Source organism: Nerophis ophidion, linkage group LG15 (genome assembly GCF_033978795.1).
Source record: "Nerophis ophidion isolate RoL-2023_Sa linkage group LG15, RoL_Noph_v1.0, whole genome shotgun sequence".
Classification (NCBI taxonomy): Eukaryota; Metazoa; Chordata; class Actinopteri; order Syngnathiformes; family Syngnathidae; genus Nerophis; species Nerophis ophidion.
Window position 1 is genome coordinate 54,267,192 of NC_084625.1, and position 25,936 is coordinate 54,293,127.

Here is a 25,936-nt window from a genome sequence, read left to right on the forward strand (position 1 = left end):
AATAAGTAGATAAGTGATTTTCCAGAATTATCCCAGTAAATGTGTCTAATAACATCTGAATCGCTCCCACTGCCGTCGCCTTTTTTTTTTAGTGCTTCACTCTAACTTTCCGCATCCACGAATCTTTCATCCTCGCTCAAATTAATGGGGAAATCGTCACTTTCTTGGTCCGAATCGCTCTTGCTGCTGGTGGCAGTGATTATAAACAATGTTCAGATGTGAGGAGCTCCATAACCCGTGACGTCACGCGCACATCGTCTGCTACTTCCGGTACAGGCAAGGCTTTTTCATTAGCGACCAAAAGTTGCGAACTTTATCGTGGATGTTCTCTACTAAATCCTTTCAGCAAAAATATGGCAATATCGCGAAATGATCAAGTATGACACATAGAATGGAGCTGCTATCCCCGTTTAAATAAGAACATCTCATTTCAGTAGGCCTTTAATGCTACGCTCAAACTGCTTGACCATCGTGTCAATGTAGGCGCCAAGAAAAAAAACGGATATGACGTAATTAATGCAAACCAGCTATATCTGAGCGTATTTTTATTTTGAAGGCGGGAATGCGGCTACAGGATGTGGCTACGAGGAACCGGAAGTGTTAATAAAACCAACCTTAAACAAATAAAAATTTACATTGAAAAACAAGTCTTGTCGTAAACTTACACACTTAGAAACTATGACAAAAGAAGAAATAAACCATGTCCTGCTTACTGACGTAATCTCATAGAGCATTGTTTGTGGTCACGTGACACGCCCAGACCGCCGCCTGGTCACGCCCACAGTCTTAGCCCGCGAGCTAGCATAGCGTCACCACCCAAGTGGGTCTTTACGGAACCATCACAGGTAATACCCAAATAAGGCTTTATGTTGCTTCAAACATCGTTTATTTACATGACTGGAACGATAATATATCATGTTATGATGTGTTTGTTTCTCACACGTTTAACATTTACATTAACTTATGATGTGTTTGTACTACACATGTTTAACATTTACATTAAGTTACGATGTGTTTGTTCTACACATGTTTAACATTTACATTAAGTTATGATGTGTTTGTTCTACACATGTTTAACATTTAAATTAAGTTACGATATGTTTGTTCCACATGTTTAACATTTACATTAAGTTACGATGTGTTTGTTCTACACATGTTTAACATTTACATTAAGTTGTGATGTGTTTGTTCTACACATGTTTAACATTTATATTAAGTTATGATGTGTTTGTTCCACATGTTTAACATTTACAGTAAGTTATGATGTGTTTGTTCCACATGTTTAACATTTACATGAAGTTATGATGTGTTTGTTCTACACATGTTTAACATTTACATTAAGTTATGATGTGTTTGTTCTACACATGTTTAACATTTACATTAATTTATGATGTGTTTGTTCCACATGTTTAACATTTACATTAAGTTATGATGTGTTTGTTCCACATGTTTAACATTTACATTAAGTTATGATGTGTTTGTTCTACACATGTTTAACATTTACATTAAGTTACGATGTGTTTGTTCCACATGTTGAACATTTACATTGTGTAATGATGTGTTTTATTCCGGACATATTTAACAGATTATGTAATTTTGTATTGTCCAGCTCCTTGATGTTTTTAACAAAAACTTTGGCTTCTTTACTGTATTCAATATTCTCTTAACCCAGTCCTTCTCAAATAGTGTGACGAGAGTGAGCGCTCTTGTGATCCTAACAAAGCAGGCATATGGTGGCTATCCACCTGGAAAAGTGACAGACTTCATTTTCATTCATTGTTCCATCAGTGCATCTATCAAACATTGGCTCCAGACGAGTCTGCCCCACAACAAGAGGACAGAGAAGAAGGAAGGAGCTGTTGACTACAGCGTCGGACGACGAGGGCGGACTCGCGCAAAGCTCTTGGGGTAAATCTCTACCATAAATGGAGATATCCACTGACGTCACACTTGGGAAAAACGTCACAAATAGAGCAATTCCAAACATTTGGTTTGGAACTAGTATAAATGGAGACAAGAATGTTTTATTAATATTTCAGCCAAACCTCCATGGTTTGATTTCAAATTGTCGGGATTTATGCAAATCCTAAATACACTAAAACAGGGACCAATAGGTAAGAAAATTTAGTTTTGATAATAGGTCCCTGGTCCTCTTTAAAGGAGCCATATGTAATTATTTAATGTCAAGTCATCATTGAATGGCGCAAATATGTCAAAAGGCATTAATAAATCATCTTCTTTTCCAATACCTCTATTACTAATAACAGTAGTTTAGCCGGGATGGGATCATTTCAAAATTACATTCACAGCCCCAAAATATTATTGTTTTCATTTTGATGTTCCGCCCGCCGCCATTTGACCAATTGAAAAGTTTGTGCATGTGTCACATCCAGGTTGCCAGTTATGCAGCGCCATCTTCGTTTAGCTCAGTGGTCCTCAAACTACGGCCTGCTAGCGTCCAAAATCGGGGAAAAAAAACAAAACAATAAAAACAATATATATGTATATATTTAATTTAAAAAATGTTTTAAAAATCCGTCCTTCCAAATCCATTTCCTACCGCTTGTTACTCTCGATGTCTCCTAGCCGCCCAGGAAAATCATATTGTCTAAAAATGCATTTTTCCATCGATAACATGACATCATTGTACTCGTGCGGCAAGTGCGCGCTCTATCAGTCAATTAGTGGGCAAGGAATATATATATATATATATATATATATATATATATATATATATATATATGTGCACACGCAGCCCCGGCCCCTGGCCAAATTGTTTTAACCTAATCTGGCCCCTGAGTCAAAACGTTTGGGGACCCCTGGTCTAGCTTACTGCCACCGGTAAACTTACTAAACATGTCAGACCTTAGTCAATCTCCAAGGCCTCGTCACATCACCATTCTCAACCTATTCATGACAAAGCCAGGAACGAAACCAGTATTTTGTATCTGGGATGCCTTTGACAGATGGAGACCATTTTTTCATCCAACGCCAAACTTGCTAATTTCCTCCTCTGTCAGGCATTTACCTTTTCTTATGACTTGTGATAAATGGACATTTGGTATGTAAAGAATATTGTCCAATACAGTCTATGATCTTGTCTAACAAAGCTAGTATGTTCCTGCAACCAATGCTTGGTGTGAAGGTGCTCAGCTCCTACTGTAATGCTTAGCATGCTAGCCCGAACTGAGGAGGGCAAAATGTATTTAGTACAAATAAAAGCTATGTGAATATGGGTAATGTCAGGGCCTATTTCCTTCTAAATATGCTGATATGATGAGGAATGTGTGCCTGAAGCACATACAGTACCCATCTAGAATTCTATTCTAAATGGGTTCCAACATTAGCAGGGCGAATAGTGGTTTTTGGTACTGTACGCGCATCAGGCACACATGGCTGGTATGTGCATGACATGACATGTAATGACATAGTAGTAGGCTATATGATTAATGTGTAACGTGGGTTGGCTCATAGAATATATTTGGATGGTGGTCCATCCGCTAATACTCAACATTTTAGCATGGTAATGCTAACAATCTGTCCCAACTGAAATATTGCTGCGTAACCTTACTAATACATTTGGCTAATGAACATCAGCAGAATGTGGCATAATTACTTGGTAAACCATCTTGCAAGAAGCATAAACAAGAGGAACCTACAGTGCAGGACTTGTCATTTGAAGCTCCTTGGAGTAGGATTCGGATTTGGCTGCAGATCTGGTAACCTCCGTCATGGAGATTGGGAGGGGACTATGTCATCTTGACCTTCATGGCAGTACCATTTCTGGCCACATTCCTACACATGCCACCTTTAAATATCGAATAAAATATCATAATTTGACCCTTTTAAGTTAACCTTGAGAAGTATATAACTAACATAAATGATAATATCCCAGATGCTAGTTATTTTATACTATTAGCTAGCATAAATGATAATATCTGAGATGTTAGTAGGTAATTATATACTATTAGCTTACATAAATGATAATATCCCAGATGTTAACTCAGTCAGTGTATGATAAATGAAGTGTATTTAATATGTACTATGAATGATGTCAATGTAGAGCAGTGGTTCTCAACCTTTTTTCAGGGATGTACCCCCTGTGAACATTTTTTAATGCAAGTACCCCCTAATCAGAGCAAAGCATTTTTGGTTGAAAAAAAGAGATAAAGAAGTAAAATACAGCACTATGTCATCAGTTTCTGATTTATTAAATCGTATAAACAGTGCAAAATATTGCTCATTTGTAGTGGTCTTTCTTGAACTATTCGGAAAAAAAAGATATAAAAATAACTAGACACTTGTTGAAAAATAAACAAGTGATTGAATGATAAATGCAGATTTCTCCACATAGAAGTAATCATCAACTTAAAGTGCCCTCTTTGGGGATTGTAATAGAGATCCATCTGGATTCATCAACTTACTTATAAACATTTCTCCACAAAAAAAGAAATCTTTAACATCAATATTTATGGAACATGTCCACAAAAAAATCTAGCTGTCAACACTGAATATTGCGTTGTATTTCTTTTCACAGATTATGAACTTACATTCATATTTTGTTGAAGTATTATTCAATAAATTTATTTATAAAGGATTTTTGAATTGTTGCTATTTTTAGAATATTTCAAAAAAATCTCACGTACACCTTGGCATACCTTCAAGTACCCCCAGGGGTACACGTACCCCCATTTGAGAACCACTGATGTAGACAATGCTACACAAGGACCAGCCTCACTATGTGACACAAGAACAAAGAAGAATCTGTGCAAATAATTTTAAATGAAGCGTCATTGAGGGTGGGCTACTCCTTGTTTGTGCCAAATTCCACTCTTTTTTCTGACTTTGTAGAGGTTGCATTCCCAGGATCAGCAAGCAGTTGCCATGGCGTACAGTGGAGCCACACAGGCTGCAGCCCCCTATTGGCCCTCCAAGGTGGAGCTGACCATCTCCTGTGACAACCTCATGGACATGGATGTCTTCTCCAAGTCCGACCCTCTGTGCGCCTTGTATATCAACGCCTCTGGCTCACAGTGGCATGAGGTCTGGACTTTATCAACCTCTTTAGTCCCACACTTGTGCTTTTCTGATTTGTGTTTCTTTATGTTTGGCAGTTAGGGCGCACAGAGATGATCCTGAACTGCTTGAATCCAAAATTCACCAAGAAGTTCTCCATTGACTATTATTTTGAGACGGTGCAAAGGTTGAAGTTTTGCGTGTATGACATTGACAACAACACCTACGACTTGGCTGATGATGACTTTCTTGGGGAGCTTGAATGCACTTTAGGCCAGGTGAGTGTCATCTTTTGTCCAGTATTTCACACAAGTGAGTACACTCCTCACATTTCATCTCTATCTTCTCCAGGGACACAACTATACTTTGAAACATGGATTTAATGAGTGGTCCGTGTACAGCAGTGCAGATTTATTGTCCTCTGAAAAGAACACACAACAGTGGGGATTGCTCCAAGACTGCAAGGGAAGCTCAGCTTCCCAAAAATATCCAATATAATAAATAGGTGGTCAGATATGAACTTTAAATATGTGCAACTTTTGTTGAGGATCAGCTACTTACACATTCACTGTGCTCGCGTCACAGTGCATTAAACATGTTGAAGCTGAGCATCCATTGACTTCAATGGGGAGCATAAAGTGGGATGTTCCAATGCAGTAAAATGTGATCATAATTGGATAAATGCTGGACTTTGTCCCACCCATCGGACGCTAGGCGTCTCTGCAAGTTTATCTAAGTTGGACAAGGCCTCGGCTGGCCGGGTTCCACAAGATTGGATGATCTCTTTCTAATCGACAGCAAAATGAGCGAATCAGCGATCTCGAAATATAAAAGCACTGCCAAAGCATTTTACGGGTTTCATTACATTGTTTTGAGTTGATATGTAGAATGTTACAATCCTCTAAATGGGGTTTTCTTTGTCAAATCTAGCATATTTAGATATATTTTGTGTACTAGACAGTTATTTATATCTAAGTCGCTGGCAACCAGGGCTGTAACCAGGATTGCAAAAAATGCCAAAGTCAACATTTGGAGGGCCAGAAGCATCAAAAAAGGTTAAAGATTAACGCTTCTAGGGCCTTCAAAAAGGTCAAAAAAGAGATGTTCTTTCGAAGAGGGAAGGTCAGCCTTGACATAAAAGACAAGGGGGTTGAAGTTAGTCAAAAGGCAAAAAAACTCAGTATAATTAAAGGATTGGTTTATTTTAGGCGTGTAAAACATCACATGTATATGTCCGTCATACGGCCTAGTAAACCACAGCTCTCCCAGTGAGCAGCACTCGTGCAGCCCCAGAATGTGGCTGCTCCCATGCTTGATGGTGGGAAAGACACAAACACTGTGTCTTCACTTGTGTTGTCGGCTAATAATCCACTAGCACTATTTAAAAAGCAATGAAAGTTTCACAAAGTGCTGCACTGTAGTTAATACACAGAATAAAACTAAGGACAGTCCCAGTGTATGAACAAGACTAAGATCACACAACTCGCATGATGCTTTAAAAGCCAGGGAGTAAAAAGATGATTTTAAAAGTCATTGAAGAAGGAGAGTGTTCCAATGTGTCAGAGCCACAGCACTCCCTTCTTTATTTCAATGGACATTTTGAGACAAGAAGAAGAGGTTGTGGGGGTATAGATTTTTAAGTACATGGTGGTGCTAAATTGGTTAAGAGATTTAAAAACAATACCATTTTAAAATTAATTCTGGAATGTACTGGGAGCTAAAATGGGGGTAATATGTTAATGTTTTGTTTGTGTACCAGTTAGAAGGAACATTTTGGACGAGCTGCAATGGAGCGTGTGAGGCCTGGTTTAACACTGAGTGAGTGGCAGTAGTCCAAAGGTGATGTAAAAGATCAACGTGGTTTGGGTTTTGCTAAAAGTCTAGGATGATCAAAACTAGACCGAGCGTCAGAGTTCAATCTGTTGTTCCCATTTCAAATCCTTGTCCAATAATAGTTGTGTTGATTCATTTTCAGTGGATAGTAAATATACACCAACTCATTTTATATCTAAGTGTCAATGTGTCTCTTTCTCGCAACTCTTAATGCACTTCTCCTCCTTTCATGCCCAGATTGTCTCCAACAAGCAGATGACTCGGCCTTTATTGTTGAAGGATGGTCGGCTTGCAGGTCGTGGTACTATAACAGTAAGTTTTCATGGTACTATAATAGTAAGTTATCATGGTACTATAATAGTAAGTTTTCATGGTACTATAACAGTAAGTTTTCATGGTACTATAATAGTAAGTTATCATGGTACTATAATAGTAAGTTTTCATGGTACTATAACAGTAAGTTTTCATGGTACTATAATAGTAAGTTATCATGTTACTATAACAGTAAGTTATCATGGTACTATAATAGGAAGTTATCATGTTACTATAACAGTAAGTTATCATGGTACTATAATAGTAAGTTATCATGTTACCATAATAGTAAGTTATCATGTTACTATAATAGTAAGTTATCATGTTACTATAACAGTAAATTATCATGGTACTATAATAGTAAGTTATCATGGTACTATAATAGTAAGTTATTATGTTACTATAACAGTAAGTTATCATGGTACTATAACAGTAAGTTATTATGTTACTATAACAGTAAGTTATCATGGTACTATAATAGTAAGTTATTATGTTACTATAACAGTAAGTTATCATGGTACTATAACAGTAAGTTATTATGTTACTATAACAGTAAGTTATCATGGTACTATAATAGTAAGTTATTATGTTACTATAACAGTAAGTTATCACGGTACTATAACAGTAAGTTTTCATGGTACTATAATAGTAAGTTATCATGGTACTATAATAGTTATCATGTTACTATAATAGTAAATTATCATGGTACTACAATAGTAAGTTATCATGTTACTATAACAGTAAGTTATCATGTTACTATAACAGTAAATTATCATGGTACTATAATAGTAAGTTATCATGGTACTATAACAGTAAGTTATCATGGTACTATAATAGTAAATTATCATGGTACTATAATAGTAAGTTATCATGTTACTATAACAGTAAGTTATCATGGTACTATAATAGGAAGTTATCATGTTACTATAACAGTAAGTTATCATGGTACTATAATAGTAAGTTTTCATGGTACTATAACAGTAAGTTATCATGGTACTATAATAGTAAATTATCATGGTACTATAATAGTAAGTTATCATGTTACTATAACAGTAAGTTATCATGGTACTATAATAGGAAGTTATCATGTTACTATAACAGTAAGTTATCATGGTACTATAATAGTAAGTTATCATGTTACCATAACAGTAAGTTATCATGGTACTATAATAGTAAGTTATCATGTTACCATAACAGTAAGTTATCATGTTACTATAATAGTAAGTTATCATGTTACTATAACAGTAAATTATCATGGTACTATAATAGTAAGTTATCATGTTACTATAACAGTAAATTATCATGGTACTATAATAGTAAGTTATCATGTTACTATAACAGTAAATTATCATGGTACTATAATAGTAAGTTATTATGTTACTATAACAGTAAGTTATCATGTTACTATAACAGTAAATTATCATGGTACTATAATAGTAAGTTATCATGGTACTATAACAGTAAGTTATCATGGTACTATAATAGTAAATTATCATGGTACTATAATAGTAAGTTATCATGTTACTATAACAGTAAGTTATCATGGTACTATAATAGGAAGTTATCATGTTACTATAACAGTAAGTTATCATGGTACTATAATAGTAAGTTATCATGTTACCATAACAGTAAGTTATCATGGTACTATAATAGTAAGTTATCATGTTACTATAACAGTAAATTATCATGGTACTATAATAGTAAGTTATTATGTTACTATAACAGTAAGTTATCATGGTACTATAACAGTAAGTTATCAGACATTCACTTGTGACTAAACATTTCAAAGGACTCATGTCTGACTGTTCAGGCTGCGGGGGTTGGAAAATAATCCCAAATACAGCATAAAACCGTTTTTTTTCAAGACCTGTTTTTGGAAAAATATTTTAGGACCCAATGTGTTTACTATTATTGTATTTATACTTTTTTTTATTTTAGCAGATCAGAGTTTGATTACTGGTCATTGATCACCATTATCTTGAAGTTGGCATCATCACGCTGACTCTGCTGGAGAGGCACCATTGAGTCTTTGTTCTTCCCTACAGTTTGTCCTTTCAAGTGCTTGCTCAGGGCTTCAAGTGCCAGCTTGTTAGTTTGCATGTACAAGATTCAAGACCCCTTTCTCAAACAACCCTGCTTTTGCAGACTTTGTTTAGTCAAACCTATATTTAGGTTTAAAATGTGGCTGTAAGACTCCATTAATGGATCACAGAGAATATGGATGTATCATTGTTGGACATTGTTCTAGAAACAATGGAGGCTCATCAGAGTAATTCACTTATTACTTTTCTAAATCTTCGGACCAACTTTAGCAGCTATCTGCAGTACGGCAACATTTCTACGCACCAGTATTCTCCTCAATACAAGAGTAACATGCAGACAGGAGATCAGAAGATTTGAAGAGACATAGCAATGCAGACAGACGTATGCAGAAATGTCTGTTAGGACCCTTCATCAATCCCACATCACCTAAATCAGCTCAGTTGTTGATTGTTTTCTTCTAGATCTGTGCTGAGGAAATAACAGACACCAGGGTGGCACATTTTGAAGTGTCTGCACGCAGGTTGGACAAAAAGGTACTGTACTTATTTATGGTGGAGATGATATGAAACGCTGGCTTTTGCATCATCTGAATTGACTGTCCAGTTCTTGTGGTGGTCCGACCCCTTCCTGGAGTTCTACAAGCAGACAGAGAGTGGATGGCAACTGGCTCACAGGACAGAGGTGCCAACGACTTACTGTACACGCCATAGGAATGAATTGTCACCATAATTAGATGTAATCATGCTATGTGTTTAATGTAGGTGGTAAAGAACAACCTCAACCCGACATGGAGACCATTCCGCATCACGTTGCGAGCTCTCTGTGGGGGAAATGTTGAGAAAACTATAAAGGTGAAATCTTTTGTGATATTTAAGTTCTTTGAATGTTTAAAATCCACATAACATTTTATAACACCTAGAAATTGCAATTCATGTGTTTCCCACTACAGTGTGAGATATAATACTTATGGATGGGTACTGGATTCACTACTTCCACCAAATGTTATCCTTATTTTTGATTCACATAAACTCCAACGCTGTTATATTTTGATGCCTTTGTTGTTCATGATGTCAGGTCTGTTTGCAGACTAAACAATGGCTCAAGCACTTGGCAAGGAAACAGTCACGCAAGCACCACTCAGCCAAACTGCCTCTCGGTAGTGTTGCAATTTCAACGACGACAAAGCAAGAAAACACTCCAATGTAAAGTAGAGCTCCACTTTTCCAAAATGTGCAAGCTTGATACTAATGAACAATGGCTTTACCACATACATGCTACTCATAGGCAATTTCACATGGCGATTTCAACGCCTCCAAATTAAAAATGAAAACTACAATCAAACAGCAGGTGTGTGTCGGGTACAATACTCAGACTACAACTACTACATGTAGACTGGCACATTCAGCTTCATGGCAAAGGCTACTTCCTAGCTAAGCTGCACACCAAGGCCGATACACAACTGCCATCGTACGTCTTGGAATTGTAACTGTGTGCAAAGTCCACAATATTATGTCAAAAGAAAACAATATATGACAACTGGATAGCACAGTTATTATAATCAGCTCATTTTAAATGTTACATTAAAAGAATAATTTGTTAACACACACAACAATACAGAGAATTGGTACCATAGAGTACAGGTATGGATACCGTGAAGTGGTACCTTTTTGGTTGAAATGTGAAGAGTACCCATCCCTAATCATGCCACTTAACATACAGTACTCACCATGTTACTAATGAGTCATTTGCTGGTTTCATTTTCTGTCATCTTACAACGCTCCCAAACTAAACCCACGAAGGTGCTTGCAGCCCAGCTGGATGTGTGTGCATGCACCATTCATGGCATCATCATATGAAGGTTTGCCTTTCTGCAATTTTATGCTTTTACTCAATGCTTTTACTGCATATCCAGTGCTACCTCGGTTTTTGGGTGCCCCACATTTTATAGGCGTTTGCCAAACATTGGTCCGGTTTTCTTGTACCGTCTGTAGTTATTTTGCCACCAAAGGTTGCGCTCACGTAGTTCCTGTGCTGGCATATCATTCCGTGGAATCCAGCGGCCAAACAAAGAAGCCCCCATGTTGGTGACTCAGTCGCTTTGCTTGGTAAATTGAGTAGGGCTGCAAAATACCATAACATGGCTTCAGAGAAAGTAGCAGTCGCAACCTGCCTGGTTCAGTCTCTGCTTCACGTCAATTGGGAGTGCGAGGGTCCTAGGCATGAAGCTAAAAGCCTCAGCTGTTAAAAGCAAATGTGCTACATAGTCTACTAAGAACTAGCAGCTACACAACATCCAAGCACACAATTAATAGTACACAAGCTAGACATAGATGATAAGTGGCCTACATTGAACACGATTGCAGTCTAAAACATGGCAGTAGTCAACATGAACGTTGAAGTTTCTAATAATTATTGTTAGTGAATCCCTAAATGTTTCTGTATGGGGCCAGTTACCAGCAAAGGAGGTTATACACAAGCATATATATATATATATATATATATATATATATATATATATATATATATACATATATATATGTATACACATACAGTCGCGATCAAAAGTTTACCTACACCTGTAAAGAACTTAATGTCATGGCTTTCTTGAGTTTCCAATCATTTATTTTTTTGTGATGTAGTGATTGGAGCACATACTTTCTGCTCACAAAAAACATTTATGAAGTTTGCTTCTTTTATGAATTTATTATGGCTCTACTGAACATGTGAGCAAATGTGCTGGGTCAAAAGTATACGCAGAGCAATGTTAATATTTGCTTACATGTCCCTTGGCATGTTTACCTGCAATAAGGCGCTTTTGGTAGCCATCCACAAGATTCTGCTTCAATTTTTCACCACACAATTGCTGCATTTCAGCTAAATGTGTTGCTTTTCTCACATGGACTTGTTTCTTCAGCATTGTCCACACGTTTAAGTCAGGACTTTGGGAAGGTCATTCTAAAATCTTCATTCCAGCCTGATTTAGCCATTCCTTTACCACTTTTGAGGTGTGTTTGGGGTCATTGTCCTGTTGGAACACCCAACTGCGCCCAAGACCCAACCTCCGGGCTGAGGATTTTAGCTTGTCCTGAACAATTTGGAGGTAATCTTTTTTTTCACACTCCCATTTAAAGCAGCAGTTCCATTGGCAGCAAAACAGGCCCAGAGCATAATACTACCACCACCATGCTTGACGGTAGGAGTGGTGTTCCTGGGATTAAAGGCCTCACCTTTTCTCCTCCAAACATATTGCTGGGTATTGTGGCCAAACAGCTCCATTTTGTTTCATCTGACCACAAAACTTTCCTGCAGAAGGTCTTATCTTTGTCAATGTGATGTTAGATGAAACAAAAGTGGAGCTGTTTGGCCACAATACCCGGCAATATGTTTGGAGGAGAAAAGGTGAGGCCTTTAATCCCAGGAACACCATTCCTACCATCAAGCATGGAGGCGTATGTAAACATTTAAACGCGACTGTATATGTGTATATATATATATATATATATACATATTTTTAGGGGTGTCAAGTTCCTATTTATGACTAAAAAGTTCCTGCTTAAACAATAATAGACTGCTTTTGTCAACATAAAATTTGAGCTCCAATGGGGTATTGTCTAAGAAGAATTGGTCTTTTTATGTTGATTAAGCAGCATGACACATAACTGCTGTCTACATGTCGTTACACAGCATTAAAGCGCATGAACGGCGACTTCCTGTGACCTTCAACATAAAAGCAGTATTAACATGGATTCTACATTTATTCCGTCTTGTTTTTGGCTGGTGAGGCACAGCAAGAGTTAGGAAACATTTATGTAAACTTGCTTGTCATTATAGTCCAGGCATGCAATGAAATGATAAAAACATCACGTCCAGAATACAACTAGAAATATGCACAAAACAATTGGAGAAATCAGCCATTTATCTTCTGTCTCTGGTTAAAGTCCCAAAAGCTAGTTTTGGTTTGTGTTACGTGGACAACTGCTTTATGTCCACCTCTGTCAGCCAGTCCAATCAAACAAAAGAGTTGCACTGTATTTTATGGTGTGTAGTTTGTCTTCTACTTCAATTTCACCTCATGATTGTCCATCAAGAATATAGACTTTTAGCTTTGTTGATTCCCGAGGTTGCCTTTTTGACAAGCCATGCATGTTAAGTTGGTAGGTGAAGGAGTGTGTGTGTCATCACATGTTAAGTTGGTAGGTGAAGGAGTGTGTGTGTCCTCACATGTTAAGTTGGTAGGTGAAGGAGTGTGTGTGTCCTCACATGTTAAGTTGGTAGGTGAAGGAGTGTGTGTGTCCTCACATGTTAAGTTGGTAGGTGAAGGAGTGTGTGTGTCCTCACATGTTAAGTTGGTAGGTGAAGGAGTGTGTGTGTCCTCACATGTTAAGTTGGTAGGTGAAGGAGTGTGTGTGTCCTCACATGTTAAGTTGGTAGGTGAAGGAGTGTGTGTGTCCTCACATGTTAAGTTGGTAGGTGAAGGAGTGTGTCTGTCCTCACATGTTAAGTTGGTAGGTGAAGGAGTGTGTGTGTGTGTGTGTGTCCTCACATGTTAAGTTGGTAGGTGAAGGAGTGTGTGTGTCCTCACATGTTAAGTTGGTAGGAGAAGTAGTGTGTGTGTCCTCACATGTTAAGTTGGTAGGTAAAGGAGTGTGTGTGTCCTCACATGTTAAGTTGGTAGGAGAAGTAGTGTGTGTGTCCTCACATGTTAAGTTGGTAGGTGAAGGAGTGTGTGTGTCCTCACATGTTAAGTTGGTAGGAGAAGTAGTGTGTGTGTCCTCACATGTTAAGTTGGTAGGTGAAGGAGTGTGTGTGTCCTCACATGTTAAGTTGGTAGGTGAAGGAGTGTGTGTGTCCTCACATGTTAAGTTGGTAGGAGAAGTAGTGTGTGTGTCCTCACATGTTAAGTTGGTAGGTAAAGGAGTGTGTGTGTCCTCAGGTTGATTGTTACGACCATCATACCAACGGCTCCCACAAACTCATTGGAAGCTTCAAAAGCACGCTCGCTGAGATGCAAACCGGAACACACGTCTGCCCTGTAAGAAGTCTTTCCCTTCCTTCATTCCGTGTGATTAGCTCCATGATTCAGACAAGCCGTGTGTTCTCTCACTTGCAGGTGGAGTTTGAGTGTGTCAACCCAAAGAAGTTAAAGAAAGACTATAAAAACTCCGGCCTCATTTACATCAAGCGCTGTCAAGTAAGTGATAGATACAAATCTTTTTTCTTGAATACATGAGATTATTCATACAAGACGTTTATTTATGAGCTTGCAGAAGTTGATCTAGTTACCATGCCATTATTTATATGGCGTATGTGTTTATGTTAATGACAACCAGGTGGAGAAAGAGTACACTTTTCTGGATTATATCATGGGAGGGTGCCAACTTCTTTTCACTGTGAGTTCCCTTCATTTATATACATTATGTATGGCTTTCTATACAGTATTCATGCATGCTTTCCCTGAGATTGCCAAGTTACCTGTGGTGTTGGGGGCGTGGTCAATATGACGTCATCACATGATTTGCTTTGATGCATACATTTTCTTTAAAAAGGTACAAAAATGTATACATACAATTAAACCTGTTGTTATTCATTATAGTATTAACATGAATCTTTTCTTACATAATATTGTTTTGCTCTATTTTTTAATAGTTGCTGCCTATTTATTGTACAATGTACTTTTTTGTAGAGATATCGCTGATCCCTTTTAGTCACTCTTTCTTGATTAAAAACGACCTCTGATCCATTTAGTCAGTCTTTCTCGATTAAGAACGACCAACAACAAATCTAGCAACTATTTCCGGTGTTATTGTAGACTGTACTCGTGTTTAAAAACTCTTTACTTCTGTTGCTCCATTTCTGCGACAAAAAGCGAGCCGCAGAAAGCCTCACATCACGCTAGATATATATATATATATATATATATATATATATATATATATACATATATATGAGAGAGAGAGAAATATGTGTACATCTATATAAATCCACATCTATCTATTTATATGCGTATGTATACATATATATGTGTATATAATTTTAATGGTTATATGTATATAGATTTACATATGTACATCTATATACATAGATGTACATATATGCACATTAATGCATGTATGTACACATACTGTATGAGTACATAAATGTGTATATGTGTGTGTGTGTGTATATATTTCTATATATATATATTTCTATATATATATATATTTCTATATATGTATATATATATATATGTATATATAGTATGTTTCAGACCATAGCACAAGTCGGAGCATGATAACATGAATGTGAAGTAAATGAGTGTCTCCATGAAGACAGCCACGTAGTACAAGCAAAAACCTAATTTAAATAGGGCAGTCTTAGTAGATTGTACACAACATGCCCACGCAGTTTTATAGTTTGTGCACGCTGTTTAGCGTGTAATATTTGATCTTCGTAAATGAGGCCCAATATGTCGCCAAAACGCAATTTAACACTTCACTTGAAAACCATAAATCTGTCATATTTAGTGTTTTCATACCTAATTTCGCCTGATCAAACCTTTTCTTACATTCCACACTACAAAATAATAAAAGTATGTATTATGTAGTTTGTATAGTACCGCCAACACTCAATGTTCCAATATCGCTATCCTATCAGGAGTGACAAAGTCATATCGGGGCACTCAAGTTAATCTAAGAGCAAATATGGACCGCCATGTTGTTTGGGCACTTAGAGCAGCATAACATGGTCTCATGGATAGCATAGTTTCTAACACATATATGTTCACATTCACACACAAACATGTATTTATGCAGACCAATGGGGGTGTAAGAAGAAAGATTGACATGTTGGAAGCACAATGGCTACATTCACTATGTCTAACATGGACGACAAGTAGTTGTGTCCACTATTCCTTGTTGTTCTGCAACCCAGCATGCACATTCACAGGTTGACATCTAATCAGTTCAGTGGTGTGTACCCTTGTTCAAGCTTTATACAAAGATAGGCCATGAACTCAGTGTGTTTGGGGCATGGTCCTTAGAGGCACTCAGCTGATTGCAAGACACCAAAGTAGTCCATCAAGTATTACAGTATTGTGCACATATCTCACATGATCCTGACCTCATTCTGGGGGGAATCGGGCCAGATCGCTATCGACTTCACTGGCTCGAATGGAGATCCCAGCTCCCCCAACTCCCTCCATTATATCAACCCTGAGGGCTACAACGAATACCTGTCAGCAATCTGGGCAGTGGGTAATGTCATTCAGGACTATGACAGGTAAACTCTGGCATCTTTACATTTAAATAAATGGTAGAGTGGATTCTCCTTTCATGTGTCTTTTTAGTAACAAGAAGTTTCCTGTCTTTGGATTTGGAGCCCAGATCCCTCACTCTTGGCAGGTAACACAGTAATCTGGAGGAGGAAGTGATAAATGATTGACACTTATTGATGCAGGGTTGCACACTGATGCTAGAACCACCACTGACTGAGCACAGTGGTGAAAACGTCTCATTCTTGACTCAAACCTTTCTGATACATACATCTGTGGTTATTTCAAGACTGTGAATTCTTCATAGAATGATGTGAGTGTGACTAGTTGTTTGTAAGTCCTGTGGTTCACTGGGTGTAGTCAACCTCTCGCCCAGAGTCCACTCCCGTTGATCCTGTACAGCACAAGCAGATAGCGTACTGTATGTTGGGCTAGCAACATTAGAAATGGCACAATTCTTGTTGATCATTCAAGTGGAGGCCTTGTGCACTGATACTGTAATCAACTGCAACTTTATTATGTACACAGGTTTCCCATGAGTTCGCCATCAACTTTAATCAATCAAATCCCTTCTGTGATGGTAAGTTCTTGTGTGTGAAAGTGCATGAATGTTGTCTGTCAAAGCTGTCTTTGTCCATGTCCAAACCTTTGTCAGCGAGGGCCGCTTACTGATAAGTCAAAGGAGTCGTTTTTGAGGAATGTTGTGCATTGAAGCCACTCTAAAACAATCCAAGCTACCTGAACCAAAGATCAACATTTTAACTTTATGTCAAAGGTGATGAACCAAGTTAGTGTGGTACCTAATATTTCAGGTTGTTGTCTGTATCCAACCGTTGGATAGTGGTCTCGGTTCAGTCACATATGCAACATTTTATTTCTTATTTCATCAACTTCTGACCATGACGATCCGGCTCAACTACTTCAGCCTTCATTCTTGGAGCTGATCCACTAAGCCAGGGATGTCAAACTCATTTTAGCTCCCGGGCCGCACCGAGAAGTGAAGTGAAGTGAATTATATTTATATAGCGCTTTTTCTCTAGTGACTCAAAGCGCAGCCGCTCTACCGACCGAGCTAAATCTATTCCCATGCAGCCGGACAGGTAAAATCACGGCGTAACAATTTAAATATAAAGACAACTTCAAAATTGTTTTCTTTGTCTTACTTTGGCCAAAAATAAAAAAAAGTACTTTCTGAAAATGTACATATTACAAACAATCCTCTTGGCAAAACACTTTGAGTTGAAAATTCTGAGGAAAAAAATTGGTGCAGTTTCAAAAACACCATGAAGAATACAATGAACTTAGACTTTGTCTCAGTGTCTTTACAAAGCTATTCCACTTTAAACACTTCCTGTTTAGTGTTTTCATGTTGGCAGTTCATTACAGATGTGTTTGGAAAAGCAAAGTGTTTTCTTAAAAGTATAAAATAAAATAGAATGTAGAAACATACATTTTTACAATGGAGTTCAGGGTGTGCATCGTGCTGTCAAGAAATTGCGATCGCTGCACGGAACTAATTGTTAATTCATCCATCCATCCATCCATTTTCTACCGCTTGTCCCTTTTTTGGGGTCGCTGAATCCTATCTCAACTGCATTCGGGCGGAAGGCAATGAACACCCTGGACAAGTCGTCACCTCATCGCAGGGCCAACACAGATAGAGAGACAAAATTCACACTCACATTCAATTCAGAAGCTTGATAAAACGTGGGTCAGCACAATATGGCGGCAGAGGCTGCTCCTTGCAATAAAGCATCAAACTGTTGTTACTTCACCTACAGTACATCCCGGACATATTCACAGCGCTTCACTTTTTACACTTTTTGTTATATTGCAGCCTTTTTCCAAAATGAAATAACTTCATTTTTGTCCTCCAAATTCTCCACATAATACCCCGTAATGACAATTTGAACGCTTTTGGAGCGTTTTCCTAATTTCTTTGTGACTTCAGCTCTAGACATCTTTTTTGTTTGATATTGTCATTACTGCGACAAGTGGTGGAAAGGTGTATTGCAGCTGAATACAGCTGTGGCCCGTGCGGACTACAGTAGAGAAACTGATAGTTTTTGATGGCTCTCCAGGAGTTGCTCACGGACTTAAAAAACAGTGTTTTAAACGCTGCTCCCACCTTTAATTGATTCATTTTTATAAGTTGCTGTTTTTGTTTGATATGGATCGAACTTGCACAGCAGAAAATGAGGGAGGTATAGCTGCAGTGGGCACCTCATAGACTTATTTAGTTAAACAAACATACATTTGACTTTAGACAAATTCTACATTACCACAAACTAAGTTAATGTCTGGTTCAAACACTGATGACATCTATTAAACAGACAAGAAGCAAGGAATCATGCGGAGACAGAGTTACATTTTACTCACGAGGAGAGACGTTTTGGGCTGTACACTTAGTTACAGTTCCAACCTACGCTCTAAGGTACAGTCCCATGTGCTGCTCTATTTATTTGGGAGGTCCCTGGTTACATCACTGAGGCTGCTTCTGAAGGAAGGGGGGTAATTTCAGCAGCCCCAGTTAGACACAATATATGATTATTCAGAAATGCAAATGTGCTGACACTCGTGATATCACCCTGTCTCTGCTTTGTCTGCATCACGGTACTCGATGTTCGGCCTTGGCAGTCAGCAGGCCGGGTCTGGACACAAACACTGATACGAGATGACTCGCAATCTTTGCCTTGCAAGTTGTCCCTTTGCACGAAACGGATAAAAAAGTACAACTTCAGCGCAATTGATAATAACTATAGCAGCGGCCTTTAAGCATAAGAGTTATGTAATAACTTATACATAATTATTCTAACAGTTAAAGAAGGCATGAAAATGTAAACGTTTACATTTCAGTATATAACCAAAGTTGAACTGTAAATTGAGTCTTGTACCACTTCTTCTAATTATACATGAATGAATGAATTGTATTTTCACAATAAAAAAAACCCAGCTGAGAATAGCCACCATTTTGAACAGGGCTGTCCCATGTGGTATTTTACCGGGTTGCCGTATCTACTTGCAGGCATCGAGGGTGTGGTGCGTGCCTATCAGCAGTGTCTGCCTCAACTCAAACTCTGGGGTCCAACCAACTTCTCCCCAATTATCAACCATGTCGCCTGCTTTGCCAGACAAGCTCTCTACCAGAATAAAGCCGCTGTAAGTAGTCGTTACAATTCAGTACAAAACCCATGTCAACTTAAAAAGTCAAATCCTTGGTAGCCTTGTGAGCTTTTCCCCCTGTGATGTCACAGGAGTGCAGCATTTAGAGATTGTAGCATCATCCCGTTGTTTCTATTTTGTGCTGTTTGTGTTTTTGATGTTGCCCAATTTCTGTTTTTGCTTTTGGACATTCTTGGACTTTTGTCCCTGTCAGACACCATAGAAAACAACATCTGAAAATACTTGATTTTCATTGGAACACTTGGTACTTGTCCAGGCACTAAGTCAGTCGGACGTCTCAAATAGTTTGGCTCTGAATGAAGCTCCTACCGCCTATGGAAACACCTTAATCCCATTGTGTTTGGTTTTTCAAAAATCCCTGCACTAAATTAGTCCAACTTTTCAAATAGTTTGTCTCTGAATAAAGCTCCTACAGCCCATGGAAACACCTTCATTCAAACCTTTTTGTTTTTGAAAAGTCGTATTTACACAGCTGGATGACTCGATTGGAAACCAGATCTCTGGAGAGGGTGTGCGGTCGTAGAGGACTCTTTGTATCCCACATGCACCACTCTCAACACACGGGATACAACCCGGAAGCAGATATCACACAAACCTCCTCACGGTGCATTTGTGTACTCCAAACTGATGAACAATAAATCTGTATTCACACAACTGGCAAAATAGTCCAGAACAATCGCAACCTTCATCTGGAACAGTATCATTCAGGTCACAAGATAGTCCACAACAATAGCAAACCTTCATCTGGAACAGTATCATTCAGGTCACAAGATAGTCCACAACAATAGCAAACCTTCATCTGGAACAGTATCAGTCAGGTCACAAGATAGTCCACAACAATAGCAACCTTCATCTGGAACAGTATCATTCAGGTCACAAGATAGTCCACAACAATAGCAAACCTTCATCTGGGACAGTATCAGTCAGGTCACAAGATAGTCCACAACAATAGGAAACCTTCATCTGGAACAGTATCATTCAGGTCACAAGATAGTCCACAACAATAGCAAACCTTCATCTGGGACAGTATCAGTCAGGTCACAAGATAGTCCACAACAATAGCAAACCTTCATCTGGAACAGTATCATTCAGGTCACAAGATAGTCCACAACAATAGCAAACCTTCATCTGGGACAGTATCAGTCAGGTCACAAGATAGTCCACAACAATAGCAAACCTTCATCTGGAACAGTATCAGTCAGGTCACAAGATAGTCCACAACAATAGCAACCTTCATCTGGAACAGTATCATTCAGGTCACAAGATAGTCCACAACAATAGCAAACCTTCATCTGGAACAGTATCATTCAGGTCACAAGATAGTCCACAACAATAGCAAACCTTCATCTGGAACAGTATCAGTCAGGTCACAAGATAGTCCACAACAATAGCAACCTTCATCTGGAACAGTATCATTCAGGTCACAAGATAGTCCACAACAATAGCAAACCTTCATCTGGGACAGTATCAGTCAGGTCACAAGATAGTCCACAACAATAGGAAACCTTCATCTGGAACAGTATCAGTCAGGTCACAAGATAGTCCACAACAATAGCAAACCTTCATCTGGAACAGTATCAGTCAGGTCACAAGATAGTCCACAACAATAGCAAACCTTCATCTGGAACAGTATCAGTCAGGTCACAAGATAGTCCACAACAATAGCAAACCTTCATCTGCAACAGTATCAGTCAGGTCACAAGATAGTCCACAACAATAGCAAGCTTCATCTGGAACAGTATCAGTCAGGTCACAAGATAGTCCACAACAATAGCAACCTTCATCTGGAACAGTATCAATCAGGTCACAAGATAGTCCACAACAATAGCAAGCTTCATCTGGAACAGTATCAGTCAGGTCACAAGATAGTCCACAACAATAGCAAGCTTCATCTGGAACAGTATCAGTCAGGTCACAAGATAGTCCACAACAATAGCAACCTTCATCTGGAACAGTATCAGTCAGGTCACAAGATAGTCCACAACAATAGCAACCTTCATCTGGAACAGTATCAGTCAGGTCACAAGATAGTCCACAACAATAGCAAGCTTCATCTGGAACAGTATCAGTCAGGTCACAAGATAGTCCACAACAATAGCAAACCTTCATCTGGAACAGTATCAGTCAGGTCACAAGATAGTCCACAACAATAGCAAGCTTCATCTGGAACAGTATCAGTCAGGTCACAAGATAGTCCGCAACAATAGCAAGCTTCATCTGGAACAGTATCAGTCAGGACACAAGATAGTCCACAACAATAGCGACCTTCATCTGGAACAGTATCAGTCAGGTCACAAGATAGTCCACAACAATAGCAAGCTTCATCTGGAACAGTATCAGTCAGGATACAACATAGTACAGAACAATAGCAAGCTTCATCTGGAACAGTATCAGTCAGGATACAACATAGTACACAACAATAGCAAGCTTCATCTGGAGCATTATCAGTCAGGATACAACATAGTCCACAACAATAGCAACCTTCATCTGGAACAGTATCAGTCAGGTCACAAGATAGTCCACAACAATAGCAAGCTTCATCTGGAACAGTATCAGTCAGGATACAACATAGTACAGAACAATAGCAAGCTTCATCTGGAACAGTATCAGTCAGGATACAACATAGTACACAACAATAGCAAGCTTCATCTGGAACAGTATCAGTCAGGATACAACATAGTACACAACAATAGCAAGCTTAATCTGGAACAGTATCAGTCAGGATACAACATAGTACAGAACAATAGCAACCTTCATCTGAAACAGTATCAGTTGGGACCTTGGGATTTAAAACTCCTTTCATGAATGAACTTTGACACATTCAAAAGTTTTGTTTCCATGATCTCCATCCAAAAATTCTTTAGAAAAAACTCTCCCCCTGGCTTTTTTTGCTTCGGACCTGCATCTGGTCCAAGACCTTCTTGGTAGTTGTGTCCAAGATCATTCCTTTCTGCTGTCTGCTATTTAACATCACTCCAAAGAAGTTGTAAGGATGCACAGATGCCAAGTGTCAACCAGAAAAGCAACACATTCGTCCGCACTAAAAAGGAAATAGCGCCCCCTAGTGTACGGGAGGCACATGGCACAAGACCAATGGTCACATTAGAGAGCGTGCATGGACACTTGGACTTCACACTTAAGTGGGAAACTACAGAAAAGGGAAATATTTGAGAAATGCGCCTAATTTAGTGCATGTTGAGGTAGTGACTGCTTGACGTTTAAAGATGTGACATCACTAATTGTTTGCTGTCTCTGCTGCCCTCTTGCAGCAGTACTACTAATTTAGTGCATGTTGAGGTAGTGACTGCTTGACGTTCAAAGATGTGACATCACTAATTGTTTGCTGTCTCTGCTGCCCTCTTGCAGCAGTACTACGTGCTGCTCATCATCACCGACGGGGTGATCACAGACATGGACCTGACACGCACCGCCATCGTGGAGGCCTCTCACCTGCCTATGTCCATCATCATTGTGGGAGTTGGTGGCGCAGACTTCAGCGCTATGGAGTTCCTGGACAGCGACGACAAGCCCCTGCTGTCAGCCAATGGGGAAGCAGCTGCACGAGACATTGTCCAGTTTGTGCCTTTCAGGAAGTTCCACGTAAGTCCTCCCATATACTGGTCTGGTATTAAGGAGTCTAATTGTGACTCATGAAGGTAGGAACTACCGATCATCAGTTGGGCATTATGTGGAACCTCTTACGTTGTGCAAATTGAAATTGACAATATTTATGATGGATGAGATTTACATAGAGCTCCTATTCAGAGACCCAAAGCGCTTTCCACTGAAACCCATTCTTCATTCCGTCAACATTCACACATGGTGGTGGTAAGCTACATTTGAAGCCACGCCTGCCCGAGGCTTTAAAAACTGTACAAAAATGTACAGTATTTTGAATTTCAGGGGAATCATCTAAAGTCACAAAAGTAACACAACATTACCACTAGTTTGCAGGGTTTGGCTTTTTCTTTGTACATTAAAAAACATTTCAAAAGGGGCGTGAAGAAGAATTTGAAAGTAGTCATTTCAAAAACACATCATGAACGTTTGCATTTTTTTAACATCACTGATTGTTACTCACTGCAGAATTTATTACAGCATACAATCATAATAACATTTCACTTACTGTACAACGTCTGCGGTCATGGGGATGTGACTGCTTGGATGTTCATATTTTCCCATTTAGATAAAGAATGACTCATAATCTTGAACCAAGCATCTTTTTGTGTCGTCCTCCTCAGTTTTAGGTCACAAATAGCTGTGAAAGTGTCCCAACTTGTCAGATTACCTACTCAGACGCCTCATGTCCAGGTGACAGGTGTGATTTATGAGCGACAATAAACTTCCAGGAAGCGAGTAAGCACAGACCACTCCACAATGTAAACATTGGCAACAGGAAGTGATTGTGGCGCCGCTATAAATAGTTTGTCTGTTACAACTTATGATAAACTTATATTAGAACTTTTAATAAACTATACATAGTTTGTTTGTGTTAGCACTTTAAAGTTAAAGTAGCAAGGATTGTCACACACACACTAAGTGTGACGAAATGTATCCTCTGCATTTGACCCATCCCCTTGTTCATCCCCTGGGAGGTGAGGGGAGCAGTGGGCAGCAGCGGTGGCCGCGCCCGGGAATCATTTTTGGTGATTTAACCCCCAATTCCAACCCTTGATGCTGAGTGCCAAGCACATCAATGAAACCACCGTGGTGAAAATCCTTCCATGTTGTTGCCAATTCTCCCGGTGAATGTGTTTGCAGGGAAACAGCGTGGCGCTGACACACAGTGTCCTGGCAGAGCTTCCCGACCAAGTGTCACACTTCTTCAACTCATACAAGTTGAAGCCTCCCAATGTCCCTCAGGTATCATCCTGAGAGGGTGGAGGTGGGCGATACCAAACATTTTGGAATCCATCCACAAGCAAGTAAACACAGCACAAGGCCTGTGTTGCTGATGCTGACGTGTACTTTCAAAATATTTAGCTCATTAAATTATATTTATCGACACGATACTGACTGATACTACAATGTTTGTATCGAATCACCTCCTACCTCCCCCACTGCTTTATTTTTCCCGTGTGTCTGTTTTAATACATGAAAATGCATCCTCGGTGCTGTTGACTTATATTCTTGTTAAACTAACATCAAGAAAAGTTATTGTTTATCACACCCAAAAGACCTCACTACTAAAAACACACACTGACAATCTGTTTACTTGAAATAAAAACATTATAGGTTTGTGTTGTGTCCTTATTCCCCCCAATGACACGGCTAATGCATGTGATATTCTGCAGTCATAGATTACAACTTACTTTCTTTTTCTATGGTCACACCGTTCAAAAGTGTTTTAATTTGTGATTGTGCTAAAACTAACACATGTAGCTGCATTGAGGTCTTTACCTACCGAGAAAAATGTATCTGGTAAACATGCTCAAACTAGCACTAAGTTAAGGTCTTTACATGACAACTACAGTGCAGGCGGTGTAGCCAAGCCAGATGTAAAACATCTTTTGAACAATCAGCCTTTTCATATAAAGCCATAAAGGAATGGAACCACCTCACAACAAACTCGAAAAGTCCAACAGATGACTCTTCATCCACAATTGAAGTTAAAAAGTGGCTTTGGAGCTCACACGGTCAATAAGGTGGACACTATGATTGACACATCAACTTCCTGTGTATTATATTTATCCATGAGAGCATTTTGTTGTAAATTGTGAGGTGCGTGTGTTAAAATCATAGTTGTTTTTACAAATGAAGACAGATCTGAACAATAGCATGTATTGTCTTTGTGTGATGATGTGCATGAGGTGTGGTTGTATTGTACATTAAGTATGTGTCAATGAAAGGGCATTTAATGACTTTTTTAAATTTGATTATGTGATATGGCATGATTTTATTGTCATTGTTTTATTGCATGATTTTTGTATCCCTTTAGTTTAGATAACCAGGGACTGCAGATGGAAATGAGCTATTTGGCTATAATCTGGTGCAGAACATATCTGTCTTTAAGCTTAATTTTTCTGTGCATTGTGCCTTCAAACAAAGACTCAACTAAATTGTAAGATCACGTGGTTCAACCCAGCACAATAAGAAACGAATAATGCGTATTATAATTTGGAATGACAAAAACATACACACAATATGTTTTACGTCTGTGAGAACCCATTGAAAATGTGTTGTAAATTGTAAATATAAGGTACAATTGAAAGGGACAAGTATGGATGTGCAGTATGTATTGCAGGGGTGTCCAACGTGAGGCCCGGGGGCCATTTGCGGCCCGCAGCTAGTTGTTTACCG

At 38.7% G+C, this 25,936-nt stretch overlaps 1 protein-coding gene across 3 annotated transcripts; it reads left to right on the forward strand.

Annotated features, from left to right (window-relative positions):
• Positions 1–749: 749 nt before the first annotated feature.
• LOC133569782 (copine-3-like) lies at positions 750–24,874 on the forward strand. Of its 3 annotated transcripts, none has more exons than XM_061922397.1 (17): positions 750–845; positions 1,789–1,908; positions 4,852–5,043; positions 5,115–5,294; positions 7,087–7,161; positions 9,666–9,737; positions 9,808–9,885; positions 9,966–10,055; positions 14,138–14,236; positions 14,315–14,395; positions 14,535–14,594; positions 16,328–16,461; positions 16,529–16,583; positions 16,982–17,033; positions 19,479–19,612; positions 23,003–23,236; positions 24,398–24,874. In XM_061922397.1, exons 3-17 carry the CDS (start codon positions 4,885–4,887, stop codon positions 24,509–24,511), a joined length of 1,617 nt encoding a protein of 538 aa, XP_061778381.1. In that variant the 5' UTR covers positions 750–845; positions 1,789–1,908; positions 4,852–4,884; the 3' UTR covers positions 24,512–24,874. The 3 variants fall into 3 exon arrangements, with proteins under 3 accessions (XP_061778381.1, XP_061778380.1, XP_061778382.1); XM_061922396.1 differs by having other exon boundaries at positions 4,867–5,043; XM_061922398.1 differs by lacking the exons at positions 750–845; positions 1,789–1,908 and having other exon boundaries at positions 4,903–5,043; positions 5,119–5,294.
• Positions 24,875–25,936: the final 1,062 nt, after the last annotated feature.